At 34.4% G+C, this 20,795-nt stretch overlaps 2 protein-coding genes across 8 annotated transcripts in view; one reads left to right on the top strand and one right to left on the bottom strand.

Moving 5' to 3' along the window:
• Positions 1–20,795, bottom strand: part of LOC114336460 (diacylglycerol kinase theta) — a 338,858-nt gene that overhangs the window by 70,199 nt on the left and 247,864 nt on the right. For all 6 annotated transcript variants that reach the window (XM_050642805.1, XM_050642807.1, XM_050642806.1 and 3 more), the window contains 2 exons: positions 15,178–15,469; positions 7,867–8,023 (listed from right to left, as the gene is read on the bottom strand). In XM_050642805.1, coding sequence (XP_050498762.1) covers positions 7,867–8,023; positions 15,178–15,469 — 449 coding nt within the window. The remainder of the gene's footprint in view (positions 1–7,866; positions 8,024–15,177; positions 15,470–20,795) is intronic.
• Positions 1–20,795, top strand: part of LOC126879629 (uncharacterized) — a 442,662-nt gene that overhangs the window by 275,361 nt on the left and 146,506 nt on the right. The window contains exon 11 of one of the 2 annotated variants that reach the window (XM_050642813.1): positions 8,227–8,442. The exons of the other annotated variant lie outside the window; for it this stretch is intronic. Within the exon in view, the coding sequence (XP_050498770.1) occupies positions 8,227–8,241 (15 nt within the window). The 3' untranslated portion in view covers positions 8,242–8,442. Of the gene's footprint in view, positions 1–8,226; positions 8,443–20,795 lie in introns of those variants that run through there. 2 annotated transcript variants of the gene reach the window in all.

Below are 20,795 nucleotides of genomic sequence, written 5' to 3'. Positions count from 1 at the left end.
AATAATTAAATAATTTGGTGGCTTAAAAGCCTTCTTGGTTTAGATTATAGTTCCAGAAGCTGGTGAAAATTAAACGAATATTTTAGCAACAATTCAATTGTTAATTAATAATTTACGGTCGCAATAATAACCAAAATAATTATGATACACTGATCAAACTTTGAAATCTTATAAAGATGAGATGCCCATTTAACATTTTGTCGACAAAATATAAATTTTTTATTTTTTTGCATAATCTTTAAATGTTTAAAAAAGTAGTTATAAACAAATTAACGTTTCTCAGAAAGTTTTTATTATATTATAATTTTAAAAAATAGCTAAAATGCGTATTTCAAATATCTTGAAGATGAATGAATTAAAACTTTTTTGCAAGTATTTGCAAAAAAGTTATGAAACAGCTAAGTAAACATACGATTACTACGGTGTTTATAATTTTTTTTAATTCTTTCAAAGCGTAGAAGTGGGTTTAAAGTACAAGCTAATTATTTATAAAAAAATATCGATTATCAGCTTAATGGTTATATTTTAATTAAAGATTATAAATATATTTTTTTTGTAATTTACACGCGCGAAAGTAGAATAATACAGTACCGTAGCTACCCGCTCACATACACAACTCGCGCGAGTTTAAGCGTGTCAGTCGCTTCGAGTGAACATTTTATCTCCGGCTCTGTATCAAGCCTACTTTCGCGCTAAAAATTACAAAAAAAAGTATTTTTAATCTTTGATTAAAATATAACAATTGCACTAATTTTTGACATTCTTTGTGGGTAATTAGATTGTACCATAGACTCACTTTTAAGCTTTGAAACAATTAAAACAAATTATAAACAATGGAGAAATCGTATATTTATTTTGCTGTTTCATAACTTTTTTGCAAATGGTTGGAATTTTTTTTAAAGCATTCATTTTCAAGACCTATGAAATACGCATTTTAAGTATTTTTTAAAATTAGAATATAATAAACAATTTCTAAGAAATGTTAATTTGTTTATAACAATTTTTTTTTAACATTTAAAGATTATGCAAAAAATGAAAAATTTATATTTTGTCAACAAAATATTAGATAGGCATCACACCTTTATAATCTTTCTAAGTTTGATCAATGTCTCATGATTATTTTGGTTGTTATTGCGACTGTAAATTGTTAATTAACAAGTGAATTGTTTCTAAAATATTCGTTTCATTTTCACCGGCTTCTGAATTTATAATCTATACCAAGAAAGCTTTACTTTTTACAAGAAATAGTTACTGGCCCAAAAAAATGTATTTGAAAATTCGAGATTTTGTTGGGAAAACCCACATTTTCCGAGGAAAATTTTCGCCGGAGCAAATCGGGAAAAGCATGCCTCTATGTAGAATTAAATTGGGATGAATTTTTATTTGAGTGTTTTTGGTGTAAAGTTAAAATCTTCGGAGTTATAGAGCAATAATTGAAAAAAATACGATTTGTCGGCGCCATTTTGTTTATAATAAAACTAGCACACTATCTGTGGACTTTGCATACCTATATTAATAATATATAGGATCTTATAATTCGATTAAAGCAATAAAATTGCTGGTAAATAACCTTTCTTTGTACTTTACTAATTAGACCAGTCGTCATTAACATCTCCATTCTCTACCGTCTACTATTAACTTTTTGTATCCTATTCTTGCCATTTTTCCTTTTTCTCTTTCTTCTCTTTCTTCATCGTTAGGTCACTGTTTATGTAAATGCGGTCGTTGTGATTTTTTAACTTGCTCTTGTTTTTCAATATCTCCATTTTTTCAGTCATTGTTTCCGTTTCTATAACGCAGAGATTATCTCCAATCTTTGTGGCGTTCCTTAATTTCACTTTAACTTGCAATTCTCTGACTAAAAATTTTTCCATTCCTTCTTTTATGTTTCTAACGTCGTTAGTGTATTTTTAGTACTGATATTATCAGATTTTTGTTCTTACTGTATTTTTCTATGTGTTCGATTCTTTCCTGTAGCTGCTTTACTTCTCTATTCAAGTTCAGATTCTCTTGCCTCATTTCCATTAATTGCTTATTGTTTTCGGCTTGTTCCTTCCTCACTTGTTTTATTTCGTTCATCATTTCTTCATTTTTCCCCATTAGTTCTTTCATCATTCTAATCATGACTATATTTGTATCGTTGTCTTCTTCATTTTTCTGCATTTTTATTTATCTATTACTTTATTTACCTACTTGATTATTATTAATTAAATTAAATTAATAAAATTTTTACTTGAATTATAAAACTATTTAAATATTATTTAATTATCGATTTTATTTATTTATTTATATCAACAATTAATGTTCACTTGAATAAATTTAGATTTATCAACAATGTGCTTCTTGTTTTCGTCCAGAAAGCCGACTCTGTATTTTTCGATAGATAAGTACCAAAGTACTAGGTCTGGATCCCGCGTATGAAAAAAAAGTTGATTAATAGCAAGTCGAAAATTTGTTTAGCTTAAGGGTGTCTAGTCGGATAAACTTTGATATATGGGAACACTGGAACAGGGGCAGTTTTAATTGTGGAACAGGTTAAAAATTTGGAACGGTCAGACCACGAAAACGGCACATTTATACATATAATCATGGATATACAACACCATGATTAAGAGCACATTGGTATACGGATCCGAAACATGGAGAATAAAGGAACACCAAAAACGAAAAATAGAAGCTACTGAGATGGACGCCCTAAGAAGAGCAAGTAGAACATCGAGATTGGACCGGGTTAGAAATAAGGACGTAAAGCGAAGAATGAATTTACAGGAAACGGTTGTAGAATGCATTGAGAAGAAACAATTAACGCGGTACGGACATGTTCAGAGAATGGGGGAGGAAAGACTGCCAAAGAAAATTATGAAATGGATACCTACAGAAACCAGAAAAAGAGGAAGGCCAAGAACGACATGGATACAGGGAGTAAGACGATCAATGAGTGTATGAGGATTAGAAGATGAAAACTGCAATGATAGAAGATATTGGCAACAAGGCATCGGACAACGTCGGAGGACGTTTTGAACCCGAATTTATATATAAATATTTTGGTGATTTATCTGCTCGCAAAGCCTCAGTATTTGAAGTTTTTTTGCGGAGCGGATTTAAATCGATCTCACTGTCTCTTTACCAGGACCGTGAATTAATTGACCGTAATTAACTAAATTAATAATTTAAGCAATTATACAGGGTGTCCCGAAAATATTGGTCATAAATTATATCACAGATTCTGGGGTCAAAAATAGGTTGATTGAACCTCACTTACCTATATACAATAGTGCACACAAAAAAAGTTACAGGCCTTTGAAGTTACAAATTGAAAATCGATTTTTTTCATATATCGAAAACTCTTAGATATTTTTTATTGAAAATGGACATGTGGCATTCTTATAGTAGCAACATCTTAAAAAAAAATTAAAGTGAAATTTGTGTACCCCATGAAAATTGTATGGGGGTTTTGTTCCCTTAAACCCCCCAAACTTTTGTGTACGTTCCAAATAAATTATTATTGTTGCACTATTAGGTAAACAAAATATTTTTAAAACTTTTTTGCCTCTTAGTACTTTTTCTTCGATAAGCCAGTGTTTATCGAGATATTTTGAATACTTGTCGAATCCACCACATATTTGTATATGGTTAAGTACGATTATAGAGAGCTGTTAATAATCTGAAAATTTATTTATAATTTACATTATTAGGTATATTTTGAAAAAGAAGCCACATCTCGATAAAAGGTGACTTATCAAAAAAATACTAAGGGGCAAAAAAGTTTTAAAAATACTGTGTTTACCTAATGGTACCACAATAATAGTTTGATTGTAACGTACATAAACATTTGAGGGGTTTAAAGGAACAAAATCCCCATAAAATTTTTATGTAAACATATTAAAAAGGTAGCCGCATCCCGATAAAAACTGGCTTATCTAAAAAATACTAAGAGGCAAAAAAGTTTTAGAAACGTTGTGTTTAACTAATGGTACCACAATAATGAACTGATTTGAACGTACACAAAAGTTTGGGGGGTTTAAGGGAACAAAACCCCTGTAAAATTTATATGGGGTGGACAAATTTCGCTATAATTTTGTTTTAAGATTTTCCTGCCATAAGAATGCCCCATGTCCATTTTCAATAAAAAATCTCTAATACATTTTGATATATTGAAAGAAATCGATTTTCATTTTGTAACTTCAAAGGGCTGTAACTTTTTTTATGAGCATATTTGTACTAAGGTAAGTTAGGTTCAATCGAACTATTTTTGACCCCAGAATGTGTGGTATAATTTATGACCAATCTTTTCGGGACACCCTGTATAATAAAAGTTATCCAAGAACATTCAAAAGCCATATCATAAAGTTAATGATGACAGATGACATTGTCAAGTAATGTTTACATATCCATACCAGTGAGAATTTTACTACACGTAATTTGCCGTGTAAAGACAAAAAAGTAGGAATAGCCGTAAAATATTTGCGCCTACACTCTTAATAAACACGCCTATAGTAGACTATGAGAAGCTAGCAGTTTGAAAGATGTCAAATTGTTAATGGTCAAAAAGTACCTGGTTTGTTGTGAAAATTAGTAGATTTATTATTTAAAGTTTCAAATAAGTCAGTCATTTTTTTCTTGTTTGGTGGATATGGAACATGCTACAATGAATTTGATTCGTGACGAGTGGGTTCAAGCAGTGACCTTACGCAGCGAATGACTTAGCTACGAAGTATGTACAACGTACCTAAGAAGGACTTTTAGACACTTTTTGACTGTGAACAATTTAACATCTATCAAATTGTTAATTTGCCATAGCCTACTTTAGGCTTGTTTATTAGATTAAGCAAAAAAATGCGGATTTATTGATGAAAACATGGCTAGTTGTTAACGTACCTAATTTTTTTATTATCTAACAAAGTCAATTAACCAAAAAAAAACTGTTATGAAAGCCCAAGGCTACAATTATTGATCAAGTATATTCAAATGGGAAATTATTATTGAGTACAATTATTGAGTGTTTTAATTTCAATATTTTGTATATCTAGAATATTCCACAGGGTGTTCCGAACTTTGAGGAAAAAACACAGTATGCTTGTTACACCCGGTATTTAATGACATTTACCTGTCTAGCAACAATATTATAGTATCGATACCTATTCTTAAAGTTTACGGCTACGAAGTACTGAAAAAATCACTCAAATCGGACAACAGATTTAGGAAATTCGATACATCAAAAATGCCAATACCTACTATTTTTAAAGTGGTGCGTTAATTTTTCTTCTTAGCATGTATCCTCATTTCCAAATCTAAAAGCGTGGTAAAAAATCAATAAAAAAATTTAAAGCTAGTAGTCTGGGCAGATTATCGGAGAATAGGCCGTTTTTGGGAAAAGTTATTTACCAGCAATTTTATTGCTGGAATCGAATCTTATGATTGCATATATTTATAATATAGGTATGCAAAGTCCGCAGATAGTGTGCTACATTTTTTATAAACACAATGGCGCCCGAAAATCGTGTTTTTTTCAATTTTGTGATTTTAACTTTACACCAAAAACACTCAAATAAAAATTTACCGTAATTAAATTCTGCATAAACACGTGTTTTTCCCGATTTACTTCGACAACAATTTTCCCCGGAAAATGCAGTTTTTTCCAACAAAATTATTAATTTTCAACTAAAATTTTAGATACGTGATTGTTCATCAATATTTAAATAACTTGGTAATATAAAAGATCCTTTCGTATAGATTACAATTCCAGAAGCCGATCGAAATTGAATGAACAGTTTAGCAACAATTGAATTGTTAATTAAAAATTTACGGTCGCTATAACAACTACAATAATTATGATACATAAGAATAACTATAATTTTTGTATAAAAAGACACTGTACCCATCTAATGCACTTTACGGAATTGAAATTGGACTGACTATATAAGCGGCCTCAGGAATATTTTAAAATTATAAACAATTTTTTGGCTTATAAACAAATAGAATATCTCGGGAAATTGGAAAAAAAGCGGCAGGACGCTTCTTTAAAAAAAAGTTTAATTGTGATGAGTGGTTCCTGAGATACAACCGATCAAAGTTGACCGGCATTTACGGCAAAGATATAAACAATTGGATCATAATTTTCGAACCATCACCTTTTTATTTTTGTCCTATTTCTCCACACCAATTTTCATATCTTTAAAATACTCATAACATATATTATTATAATAAAAACTATCGATTTTAGGAGTGAAACTTGAAAAAAATAGCAAAATTCCAATCAAAAATTAGGAGAAAATGTAATCTTAAAGTTCAAAATCGGTATACGTTAAAAAATGCATTTTCTCGGCTTCTCTTGGAGCAATTTTCTTCATTCTTTTTTTGTTCCCAAGTCCCTCGAGTAGAGCCATCCAACTAACGCATTATGACATGTCAAAGTTGCTTTTGTTTTGTTATAATAAATTAATTTATTTATTATAACAAAATTTTTTAATTTGTTTAAATAAAGATTGTTTAAATATCTATACAGCTTTCAAATGAGAATATTTGTGTTTTTAACGTTAAAAGGTACACTTGTAGTAAGTTTATATAAAAAAAGTCTACAACTGGAAAAAATATGTAGTTTTCTTGTCTTATAAATAAATTAATTTATTATAATAAAACAAAGATTGACATTTAATAATGCGTTAGTTAGATGGCTCTACTCGAGTTACTTGGGGACAAAAAAAGAATGAAGAAAATTGCTTCATGGGAAGCCGAGAAAATGCATTTTTTTAACGTATACCAATTTTGTACTTTGAGATTACATTTTCTCCAACCTAATTTTTGATTGGAATTTTGATATTTTTGGCAATTGGAATTTTGGTAACTCGTAATATCGATAGTTTTCTTATAATAATATATGTTATGAGTATTATAAAGATATGAAAATTTGTGTGGAGAAATAGGTCAAAAATGAAAAGGTAATGGTTCAAAAATTATGATCCTATTGTTTATATCTTTGCCGTAAATGCCGGTCAACTTTGACCGGTTGTATCTCAGGAACCACTCATCACAATTAAACTTTTTTTCTTTTAAAAGAAGCATCCTGCCGCTTTTTAACCAATACCGTTTTCATAATTTAATTTAATATTTCCCGAGATATTCTATTTGTTTATAAGCCAAAAAATTTTTTATAATTTTAAAATATTCCTGAGGCCGCTTAAATAGTCCAATTTTAATTCCGTAAAGTGCATTAGATGGGTACAGTGTCGTTTTATACAAAAATCATAGTTAGTTATTCTTATGTATCATAATTATTGTGGTTATTATAGCGACCATAAATTTTTAATTAACAATTCAATTGTTGCTAAACTGTTCATTTAATTTCGATCGGCTTCTGGAATTATAATCTATAAGAAAGGATCTTTTATATTACCAAGTTATTTAATTATTCATGAACAATTACGTATCTAAAATTTTAGTTGAAAATTAAAAATTTTGTTGGAAAAACCTGCATCTTCCGGGGAAAATTTTTATCGAAATAAATCGGAAAAAACACGTCTCTATGCAGAATTTAATTACAGTGAATTTTTATTTGGGTGTTTTTGGTGTAAAGTTAAAATCTTTGGAGTTATAGAGCAAAAATGGAAAAAACACGATTTTCGGGCGCCATTTTGTTTATAAAAAAGTAGCACACTATCTGCGGACTTTGCATACCTATATTATTAATATATACAATCATAAGATTCGATTCCAGCAATAAAATTGCTGGTAAATAACTTTTCCTTGTATTTTGCTAATTAGCCCAGAGTATAGGTATATTTTTGATATCACACATTTGGTATGTTCTTTCAAATATATATTTAAAACTTAATAATACAATCTTAACGTAATCACATTTAGTTTTACCTGAGCGATCCTCATAGCTGAGCGTAAACCAGATTGAATTTGTCCCAGGTGTACCACTCCTGTAACCCCGACAACTTCCAACATACCATCCCAATGGTTTGGTTTTGAGAATTGATCATCCTTCTCAGGACCCCATGGATTTGCTCCTGATCCCCAACTAAAAAATAACACAATTTAATAAACTACAGCATTATTTAAACTTGAATACTTTTAAAAAATTTAAAAAAATTTATGATTTGCATTTAGTTTGTAATATATGTATTATTTATGGTGTTTATATATCAAATAAATGTAAACTAACTTTATTAAACAACGTTTTAGATGATTTGTAATGTGAAAGTTTAAATTCAGCTTTTTTAGGCATACCTATGTTAAAATGCCTCATATTTTGGTGCCAAAACCAACAAACTGTCAACTGATGGAATGGGCATCAAGCGAATTTAATGCGGCCAGGATGAGATAGAAGATAGTCAGGGAAGGGAGGAAGATAATCGCCACGCAAAAAAAATAGTGGTAGTCAGGGTTTCCAGATTGGGGTGTTTTCCCACAATTTTGGAGTAGTTTGAAAGCGTCTAGGGGAATTTTTGTAAGTAGAAATGGTTGGGGGATTTTTTGTGGGGGAAAATTATGAAAGATTTTAAGGGGTCATGGTAAATTAAATTTGCGAATGTACATAGAACTGTATATTATACTCTCATATAATCGAAGACGATAGGACCTATGAACTATTTCCAGGGTCCTCTGTTGATAAGTAGTATAATTTTGGTTTACTGTTGTCTACATTTGACTACTAATTTATTAAAATGCGGCAAAACTTTAAATTTGGGTGATTTGAGCTTCAATTTGAGGGAATTTCAGTTTCTAAGTGGGCGATTTGTAAAATCACATCTTTTTTTTTTCATCTATAAATAGGGGGGTCTGGAATCTTCAAAAGACATCTCAGTCCAGAACGCCGCCTGACTGACCTTAGTGCAGGATTTATTCTTCGTAGCCTCAGCGATAGTTCCCGAGGTACTACGCTCTCTCGTCGCTGAGGCTACGCCGAATGCCTACCTGCTAAACCAGACCCTCCTCTGTCATCCAGCGCTTCGAAAGCGGAATGGCCGCTGCAAGGTCGACATCGCTTATGAAGCACTTTACCTTCATTTATCCACAGACTGTAAGCAAGGATGCCCTTCCTTTTCCCCGTTTCCCCCTTTTTTTGGTCCCAAAATTTTGTTGTTGTTTGTGTTTTTTTTGAGCTTCTTTATTACAGTCTGTCTCATACAATCTAACTCACCTATTCGCCATTCATCAAAACTTATTCCCTCTACCTTCTACTTACAATATATTTCCCTCTCACCCCTATTGTTGGTAAAGCTGTTTTTCCTCCTCTTCTTTCTTCTTGATCACTACACCGGATATAGTTGTGTATACTAGTCCAACCAGATTTATTTTCAGTCATTCTCTCAATCATTTCTCGCACTGTCACAAAATTCACACCTGTCTCTCTTTCCATTCTGTTCCTTTCTATTACCCATCTGTTGCACTCTAGCATCGTATGTGTAACGGTGTCCGGGTGTCCGCAGTATAGACATTCATCAGTGTCAGCCTTTCCAAACCTAGAGAGGTAGGCTCTAAAACACCCGTGTCCTGTGAGCACCTGCGTCAGGAAATAACCCAGTCGTCTGTGACCACAGTCCATCCAATCTTTCAAGTTAGGTAGCAGAATCTTTGTCCACTGTGCCACATGCTCCGTGTTGTTCCATTCTTCCTGCCATCTTTCAATTGACCTTTCTCTTTCCTTCTTCTCTCGGCCATAGTGAGCTCAACGTCTCTTCTCTCATATAGTTCTTTTCTTTCTATTACCAACACATGCAGCGAAACACATCCAGTGATGACCCACAAGGCTGCGGCAGACACAGTCCTGTACGCGCATGCCACTCGCAGCAGACTTGTTCTATCCACTCGTGCAATGAGCCCCCTGTAGACCTGTATCTCTACCGCCTCACTCCAGACTGGTGTCGCGTAGAGGACGATCGACTGCACAACACCGTGCAAGGCCCTCCTCCTTTCGGATTTGGGTCCTCCAATGTTGGGCATCACCCTCCCCAACGCAGCCGCACTGTTTGCAGCCCTCCGGGTCACCACCCGCACGTGCTCCCCCACTTTCCATTCTGGTGCAATGTCACTCCCAGGTACTTTACGTGTGTCTTGGGTATTAGACACGCCCCTGCATATTGTAGTTCCACACTTTGCCTGTTCCTTTTCCCCTTCAGAATGATGGATTCGGTCTTCTCTGCTGCGAGTTTCAGTCCGTGCTGTGTCATCCATTTCTTCACGACGCCGCCTGCGTTCCGTACCCGGTATTTAAGATCTGGCTCGTCCCGCGCCACCACCAGCACAGCGAGATCATTTGCGAACGCGAAAGGAGTCGTACCCTCTCCATATTCACAGTTCATAATCCCACCATATCCACAGTTCATAATCCCGTCGGGTCCAAGATAGATCCCTAGGGAACACCTGCCGTCACATCCACAATCGTGCCTTTCTCCACCATAATTCTTCTCTCAGACAGATATTCCGCTACCACGTTCATCAGGTATCCAGGACATTCTCTCTCCTCCATTGCCTTCATTACCTCGGTCCACTGCAGCGTATTGAATGCATTCCTAACATCGAACAACAACAGGGCCGCCCAACGGTGTTCATCCCCTCTATTGCGCAATGCGTCGAATACACTCGCAATGCTTCTCCCTTTACAAAAACCAAATTGCCTCGGGGATAAGCCTCCCTACCTCTCAATCATGCCATTGATACGTCCCCGTAGCATTCTTTCATACAGCTTACCGACGCATGGAAGACGGCAGATGGGTCGATACTTTTCCTCAGCTTTGGGAAGCAGTACCAACTTCGATGTCCTCCAAGGCTCAGGAAAGGTCTGTGCTTCCAGCAGTGCATTCATGTGCTCAAGAAGCCACGAGGGCTCCGCCCGTCCCAGACACCTCACCGCCTCAGGTGATATCTGATCCAGACCGGGGGACCTGCGCGTCTTGAGTGCGCCCAACGCCTCGACGAGTTCATCCATGGTAAAGGGTCAGCTTCCTCGTCCATCCGTACTCCATGCCACTTGCTGGCGGGAAAGAGCTCTCGTATTACCTCGAGCTTCTTCTTTCACACAGTTATCTCCAGTGCCTTCTCTTTTCTGTACGAATTTTCCTGTAGAGTTCCCTCTTCCGTACGCGGTACTCCTCCTCAATCTACTCGATGACATCAGGATGGACTCCTGTTCTGCCCCTTGCTCTCGTTAACCTTCTTCTCATTGCTATACATTCATTTCTTTGTGCCTCGATGTCCGCATTTCACCAGTAGGGCATCCTGTTTGCATCTCGGCGACCGATCGTGCTTCCCTCCATCGCTTCTTTAATTACCGCACCAAAATTTGGGAGTAAGTAGGTCATGACGTAAGTAAGTAAAATCTCCACGAGCGGAACGCTGCGTGGCGGATAAAGGGCGAACAAAAAATTATTAGGGGATTTTTGTGACGTTCGTGATCGAGAGCACCAAAAATTGAGAATAAGTAGATCATGCAAGTTGCGGACATATTCTCGACGACGAGCATCACACAAAAGTTTTGCATATTGACCCCTGCAAGCCACCCCTTTGTCCTCCCACGCAGAATTACGCACCTGGAGATTTTGCTTAGTTACGTCATGATCTACTTATTCCCAATTTTTGGTGCCCTATCTCGATCACGAACGGCACAAAAACCCCTTATAATTTTTATATTCACCCCTGCCCCTACCCCTCTGTCCCCCACACGGGGGACAAAGGAGTCCCCCTTTGTTCCGCCCCCGAAGATTTTGCTAAGTTGCGTCATGATCTCCTTATTCCCAAATTTTGGTGCACTAAGCACTAAGCACTAATAACTAAGGTCGCAAAAACCCCTTTTAATTTATATATTTACCCCTGCCCCACCCCTTTGTCACCAACGTAGCGTTCCGCCCCTGTAGATTTTACTTAGTTACGTGATGACCTAATTATTCATAAATTTTGGTGCACTCTGGTCAAATTTGAAGTAAAACGCAAAAGAGTAACTTTGATACATTTTGAATTTTGAAACTTTTTTGTGGCGCGTTTACTTCAAATTTAGCAAATATTATGAAAAAATCTTTTAAAATAAAACTAGAATTTTGTTTTGCATCAAAATAAAAATACATTTTCGCGCCACGTAATATTCATATCAGATGTTTTGTAGCTGGAATATTGTATGCGCCACTCATTCTTACGGCGTTTAGCGGTTTTTTATTCTTGTATCAGGAGTTTTTCAAAGTTATTTATAAATGAAATGTATAAAGTTGAATGCAATGTTTCTCGATTACACGTTAAGCTTTATAAATAGTCGCCTTTGTCGCATTATCTCCCAAATGATCTAGAGTCCATCGAATGTACACTAGATTTTTGTTCTATTCGAAATAGATTGAAAAAAATATTGGGATGGCCGGTAAATGAACTCGGATTGCCCGTTGCCAGATCAAATTAGCGTCGTAGCCACTACAACTACATAAACCATTTAGGGAATAATCGTTAATTGGATTATACTTTTGTAGCTTAATAACTTCTAAACGGCTTAACCGATTTTGTTCACTAAACATGAGTTTGAAACGTATTGACAAGTAGTATCTTATACATCTAAGGTCAAGTATGATAACTGAAGCTATTACAGGAATTATTGAGCTTGAATAACCGCTTTTCCCATAAGAAATAGATTTGATCATACTTATGAAGCCTATAACTTAAAAATTCGAATTTTCCCGGATATAAGGTATACACCGTTAGATTCGTCTAAAGCCTTTCTACAAACGCTCAGTTATTAGCGTAATTCGTAGGTTGAAATTTGGAGTAATTGTCGAAAAACCAAAATTTTCAAAGTTTAGTTTTTCAGTTTTTCGGCTATACTGAGCCGTGTGTATGTCTAATTCTAACAGCTTAGACACCATTTGAAAGCTTAACTCAACACTATTGATTTGGTGTATTTACTGTTCTCCTGTCTCTTCTTGAACCGAAGATATATACCGCCAAAAATATGCCGTTTTGTACCTACCAAGTCCTATAGCTGGCTTATGGGTAGTCAAAACTCACAAACTACACCGGTTCTGAATCGGCCCTCACCCCCTCTTCAAACACAGAAAAAATCAGATCGGTTTAACTTTTCCACACACATACATACACACATACATATCACAAACATTTTCCCTTTTTTAAATAAAAATTGACTCATATTTCTGAGCTCGGTAATTTTTTAACGGTATAACCGATTTTCAAAATTAGACATGCGTTGGAAAGGTAATGATCGCTTCTATTAGAAGCCGCAAAGGTCGGAGTTAAATTTTCGAAGTTTTTAGGAGTTTTGGGGACGAGAACGAAAAACAGACCCTAAATAGGAAGGGCCGTAAAATCCACACCCTTGGACCAAAATGGATGGTTGACATATGAATGGGTGAGTCTTTTCCTGAAATTTAAGATGGGAGTTGGCCCAATTTTCAATTCAGTCAGATTTAGAAAATCGAAAATTTCGTGTATATATATAGTGTCGTGTGTAGGGGTTGTAGGTGTGCGCCACTGGCGAGAAATGCCGTTCTCTGGTAATTCCCAACTAAAATAGTAATTTGCTCAAAATCGAAATTCTATATTATACGTTTTGAAGATTAGGTTCTAATAATGGAAATTCCACAAAGACCGATAAATGCAAGTGATACATTTTATCTCCTGAGAATCGTAACAAATGACAAAAATCGCGCACGATGCTTTCTAGTTTGTTCCCAAGTCCGGAGATTTACAGCAATAAAAAAGTAAAAAAAAAGATGCAAAGTAGCCCGTGTTACGGTGGGTAGACCAACAAATAAAACAGTAAGAGACATATGATCTTCTTCTTGTAGTGCCTAACCGCTTTGGATGTTGGCGACCACCACGAAAATCTGTACTTTGCACACTGCTTCTCTGAAAAGATTTATGGTTGTAGTGTTGATCCATATTGTTATGTTGACTGGATTTAAAGAAATACTCTTAAAAATTGGACTTTTATGGAAAAATGGATTTACAAGAAGAAACAACAAGAAAAAACAGACGAGCTGGTGGAATGCAGATATTAAAAAAGAAGTGAAAAATAAGAAACGTTTATGGAAAATGTACATACAAAACAGAAATCAGTTGGTCTATGATAAATATAAAGAGCAAAGAAACAAAGTTAAAAGAATGGTTAAACAAAAAAAAAAAAAAAAACAAAATGCATGGGAAGATTTTGGGAAAACTGAAACATGAAAGGAAATAGAATATATTTTATACTATTAATTAATTTTTCCAAGTCCTAAAATATATGAGAAAGGAACCACAAATTAAACTACAGCACGTTAAAGATCGGAATGGGAATGTAACAACTGAAGAAGACCAAATTATAGCAAGATCGAAAGAATATTTTATGGAACTCTTAAGCAGAGACAAGACAACAACAGAAAGCAAAAAAGCAAAGTTAATACAATCACAGAAGAACAAGATATAATTTGGAGTAATAAAATACAAATGAATGAGGTATAAGATGCCTTAGCCCAACTAAAAATAGACAAAACTGCAGGCATAGATGGAGTAGATGCCAAGTTATTGAAATATCTGGGAGAATTGGGCAAAAATGAACTTTATAAACTGTTAAACCTAACATGGAAAACTAAAAAATACCTAGTGACTGGAATACGGCTGTAATACTACCTATACACAATAAAGGAGATTCTAGAGATTGTGGAAATTAAAGAGGCATGTCGCTGCTCTGTTCAACATTAAAAGTCTACTATACGAAATTATCCTAGAACGAAAGCTCCGGAATTTAGTCGAGCCTAGATTAGCAGATATTCAAAGTGGTTTTAGGCCAGCTCACAGCGTCCAGGACCATATCTTCACTCTGCAGCAGATCATTGAAAAAGCAATACTAAAAGATGATACGGTATATTGGGAATTCCTTGATATGAAAAAAGCTTTTGACATGGTGAGCAGTGAGGGAATATGGCGAAGCTTGACAAATCATGGAGTAGAATATGGAACTGATAACCATAATCCAAAGTTTGTATTGCAACACTATAAATCAGGTAAGAACAGGCAATCTTATTTCCAGCTTTATGAATAACGACGGAGTCAGACCAGGAGGGGTATTGAGCCCACTACTGTTTATCTGTGTAATTAAACACAGTTTGACGAAGTAAATAAAAAGGCCAAAACAAAAAAATATACCATAGGATACATAAATCTACAACAAATAAAAATCGAACTATAAAATATATTTACCTTAAAATATTGAGAATAATTATGCCCTCTACTTGAGGTAGTTCAACCAGTTTCCCATCTACCTCTAACCTGACTTCTTTGTGAAGATCCTTGCACATTTTCGGTCCTACCATTTTCCTCAATCCCATTCTAACGTAAACGCTTTTGTTGTGTAATCGGCTGATGAACTTTCCAGGATTTTCTTCGCGAGCGTTATGGAAATCAAGGCATAGATCCGCGTCAATTCCTATGCCAAAATAGTTGTTCATTACGAAGATTTGTGAGTTGTCTTCGCTGGTGGAACTTGCTACAACTGGAGATATAATAGGTTATTATTTATTAACATTTTTAAAATATTAAATAATAATGAACTAATAGTATAATTATTTTAGACATAACCAAATATACACAAACCAGAAAAACTATGCAGTAAACTTATATCTTGCAGTCTATTAACTGCCATTAATTAAGTCACATATCTTTTTCTAATGCCTATATATTTGTTTTTTTTTTATTTAATAATAATTATTTAGACTTTGATTTTTCAACCGAACGACAAATATTAGCCCGATATTTAAGTTACACAATTTAGCAGAAATGAATAACCATTTTCTTTTACAGAATTTAGTTGATAACTTTACTATGGTGAAATATCACTGATCATAAGATTTGCTTAAGGGGGTAGGCGCAAAATTTCGTCTCCAATGGTTTTTAAATGCTTTCATTTCTTTCGAATCCTGAAAAACTAATAAGTATTTTTGAAAAATATTCACGCATAATGAAAGATTACGTTATTATCGAGGGCCGAAAGTCCCTGACAACTTTTATGTTTATTTTAATATTACAGGGCTGAAAAAAAAAGAGAAAATTTAGTGTGATTTTTAATTTTAAATATCTCATTCAAAAGAAACTTTTTGCTTATTCTGAGGGACTTTCGGTCCTCGGTTAATGTTAATGTGTAATGTAATTTCACTCTGCGTTGAACATTTTCAAAAATATTTATTAGTTTTCTCATGACTCGAAAAATATGAATACATCTAAAAAGCAATGGAGCCGAAATTTTGCGCCTATATCCTTAAATGAAATTAGGTGCGGTGTGTGACACTAAGTGACATTGTGCAGTTACTGAAGGTGGATATGAGCTATTACCTCCGATTTCGTTGAACCTACCATCTATTTTCATGAAACTTGGTGAGTGGTTAGAGGATGCGTCATGGAATGAAAAGTGATATGGTGCCAAATTGCGCTTTTATCCTGTGGGTGTATGCCACCCCTTCTCGTTGTTGAAAATTGTATTATTAAAAATAACGCCATAAATCGATAGAGGGACAAATTCTAATAGTCCAGAAAGCCACTGCGCATCCGCTAGGAAAAATATTCTGATTCGGATTTTTTGCACAATATTACTCAAAAAGGACTCCTTTTAACAAATTTGCATGTTGCCAGGACCAAAAGGTGGTCAAAAATTTTTTAAACGTTTTTTTTTTGTTTTTTTTCCTAAAATTATTTTTTTTTTGCATGGAAAAAAGTTTTTTTTTAGGTTTTTTTGGATCATTCCAAACAGAAAAGGTCTTTAGTGACTTTTCTCTAAAAATTATAGTTTTTGACATATTATTATAAGCGATTAAAAATTGAAAAATTGCGAAATCGGCCATTTTTAACCCTCAAAAACTATGTAAAAAACTGAAAATTTGAATGTGGCCAAGGTAGGTACATATTCTTTAAACATCGATTGATGAAATCCCGAAGAGTTTTTTGCAATACAATATTCAAAACTCCTTTGATTTTTAATTGCTAATCAAGCGAGCGCGACACTATTTTCCACCGACAGTATGGTGCAAATGAAAGGAATAAATTCGTTATTTCGTAAACCGACGACTTTAAGGAAAAATCCCGAAACAGGTCGATTTTTATTTTTAAGTTATGATATTGTGGCATATATGGTATACTAGTGACGTCATTCATCTGGACGTGATGACGTAATCGATGATTTTTTTAAATGAGAATAGGGGTCGTGTGCTAGCTCATTAGAAAGGTTCTTCAATTCTCTATTCATTAATAAAATATATATATATATATATATATATATATAAATATATATATATATATATATATATATATATATATATATATATATATATATATATATAATCTTTAGACCTGCTACCCTCTCGGGTGTAGGTATTAACGTGTGCTCTGTTAACAGTGCACAAATCTCTTCCATTGTTTCCTGTCCTGTGCCATCGCCTTTGCTTCGTTCCATGCTATTCCTTTTTTGTCCAGAATCCTTGCCATCACTTCGTTCCATGTCTCTCTCGGTCTTCCTCTACTTCTTTTTCCCTGCACCTTCGTTTCCCATATCTTTTTAACTGGTACTTCTTTCTGTAGTCGTTGTAGATGCCCCCACCAACTTAATTGTCTTTTTTCAACATACTCCATCATTGTCTCGATTTTCAGTTCTTCTCTTATGTAGTTATTTCTTACCATATCCCTTCTAGTGACTCCTTGAACTCTGCGTAGATACCTCATTTCTGCTGCCTGTATCTTACTTTTCTGTTGTCTATTTAGTACCCAGTATTCACATCCGTATGTAAGTACTGGTCTGTATATAGCCTTAAATACCTTGATTTTCGTATGTTTCGATACTTCTTTCTTGTTAATAATTGTTTTTCCTATTGCGTGGTACAGTCTATTCACTTTATCAATTCTTTTGTTGATCTCAGCTCCCTGTCTACCTGTTTCTTCAATGGTTACTCCCAAGTACTCGAATGATTGTACCTGTCTAATCTCTGTATCATCTACCTGGACATGCACATCCTCTCTTTCTTTAGCTATTACCATTACCTTCGATTTCTCTTTGTTCATAGTCATACCATACTTTTTTAAAACTGTGTTCCATGTTTTTACGCTTCTTTGTAGCTCGTCTTCAGTCGCTGCTAAAATTACTACATCGTCGGCAAATGTACAATCTGCTATCTCCGTGCTTTTCAGATTTCTATACCCTATGTGTAATGGTCTGACTTTTGTTTTTGTTTCTTTTATTATTTCGTCCATAAAAGTAATAAATAGTAACGGGCTCAAGCTTCCCCCTTGTCTTACACCTTCAGTTGTTCTGAACTGGTCAGATATCATATTTTTACTTATCACACGGGTACTTTGTCGAATGCTTTCTCCATATCGAGGAAACTGAGGTACGTTTTTTTCTTCCTAGATAATCTTTTATTTATTATATCGTTTAACGTAAAAATGTGATCTTGTGTACATCTACCAGGTCTAAAACCACTTTGCGATTCTTCTAAAGTTGGTTCTATTATTTTTCTCAGTCTACTCTCTACTATTAGCTCATAAACTTTCATCACTGTACTTAGCAGAGTTATTCCTCTATAGTTGTTGCAATTCTTGTTGTCTCCCTTTTTATGTATAGGTACAATCAGACCAATCTCCCAGTCTATAGGTATTTGTTCGTCTCTCCAAATCATTTGAAATAGTTCTAATTGATCACGCCCAGACGGATGACGTCAATAGTATACCATATATGCCACAATATCATAACTTAAAAATAAAAATCGACCTGTTTCGGTATTTTTCCTTAGAGTCGAAGGTTTACGAAATAACGAATTTCTGTGCTCTGTGCGTAAAGCGAGTTAAGTCCAAAAATGGTCGAAATTAGCAAATAGACTATCTGTATGTTAGAATTTGATATCTACATGTGTGTATAATAATTTGTCAAGTCTAATTCCATTCCTAAACTGAGATATTCATTTTACACAAATGAAAAACAATCAATACTAACTGTGTAATGCGTGTTAAGTCCGGAACTTAGACATATCACTCTTTACACTAAACATTATTTAAGAAACAGGAAGACTCAGTGTGTTAAGTCCCACAATTTTGCGACTTAACACACTGTACACTAATAAGTTATTACGTTGACTATCTGTACGCCGCGCGCCTTTAAAGCTGATTTTTCTTTTTTACTAAAAGTATTATTTGGAGAAAGCCGGAGATACCTATAAACTATTATTCATAAGAAAAGATCATCTTTTTCGGGTATAATCCAACCGGATAAAAGAGGAAATTTTAGAAAAAAAAATTATAACTGAAGAAGAAAGGAATATACAGTAAATCAATTTCTAATTGGAATCCCAGCTTATGAAAGCCACTACTCAAGACAAGATTGTGGAAAATATTTGTTTCTCCACATTTGACGATAGTGACACTATAATATGAAGAATACAAGCGTACCCTATCTGAAAACAGTTTAAAACCTGTAAGCTATACTAAGTTTTGTGAGGAGTTTCACAACTTAAAATTAAAACTTAAAAAGCCTAAATTAGATACCTGTTCAAAATATGATAGGCTAGATATGCAACTTAAAATATTTTCTGAGAATGAAAACCAGGAGTTTTTAAAACAAAAAAATGACCATCTTGATAACGCGGAGTATGCGCATGAGTCCAAAAAGTTAGACAAAGAAATTTCAAAAGGTAACGATTCAACCAAAATTGTGACATTTGACATACAGCAATGCCTTCCCACTCCACTCGTGCATAGGTCTGTAGCCTTCTACAAACGCCAACTTTGGACTTTTAATCTAACAGTCTACGACTGCAGTGATGGCACAACTTGCTGTTACCTTTGGCCTGAAGGTGTAGCTGGGAGAAGTGCTAATGAAGTTGGCTCATGTGTATACAAATTTATTTCTAAAGCTTTAAAGACTCTTGTGAAAAGTTTGATCATATAGGTACTCAGATACATGTGGTGGTCAAAACAAGAATACTCATGTAGCAGCTATTTGTATGGTAGCTCCGCAAAATTCTCCTAACTTGGTAGCGATTAATCATAAATTTTTTAGTACCTGGCCACACGCACATTGAGTGTGATACATCGCACGTCCTTATTGAAAAAAAAACAGGTTTTGCTGGACGTTCCACTATCCTCAAACTTATACAAAGCACTGGTAAGAAACACCCTTTCGTGGAGAAGGAGATTAATCAAGATAGCTTCTTTGACTTTGCTAAAAGTTGCTAAAAACCGACCTTCAGCAGTGAAAAGATGTACTGTGGCTGAATTTTGTCAAAAACGAGCCTGAGATAATTTACTATAAGAATACCTTGGACTTAGACCTTAACCTTTAACTACCCGCGCATCAAGTTATGACATAACTACACGCGTGGCGTACTTTATACGCCACAAGAAAATACACAATAACAGCGGATTTGTTTATTTTTTTTAAAATACACTTAGTTGTTTGTTATAAACCTTATTTGGCATCAGTGAATACTTAAAGTTCCTTCTCAGTAAGCCAATTGGGATTTATAACTGGAATTACGGAATAACTGGATTCCATGATAAATTAAATTGCTAATAAAATTTTTTTTGAAATGTGATTTTTTACGGGAGAATAAGTATTGTTTATATAGAAAAATATATTTTGTGCCATAATGACTAAAAAACAATTGAAATATGTACTTATATTACTACTTATATTAATATAATCGTGGCGCATATTGTGCACCACCGGAAACAACAAATAATAAACTGTAAATTACGATCTTCCCAGAACGCCGATTATAACGAAACTAAAACCAGATTGTAAAGCACATTCCACTGATAGGTTAGAGACATAAACAAGGTCA

This window comes from Diabrotica virgifera, chromosome 2 (genome assembly GCF_917563875.1).
Source record: "Diabrotica virgifera virgifera chromosome 2, PGI_DIABVI_V3a".
Taxonomy (NCBI): Eukaryota; Metazoa; Arthropoda; class Insecta; order Coleoptera; family Chrysomelidae; genus Diabrotica; species Diabrotica virgifera.
The sequence above is the reverse complement of the archived record's forward strand: the minus strand, read 5'-3'. Positions and strand labels throughout refer to the sequence as shown.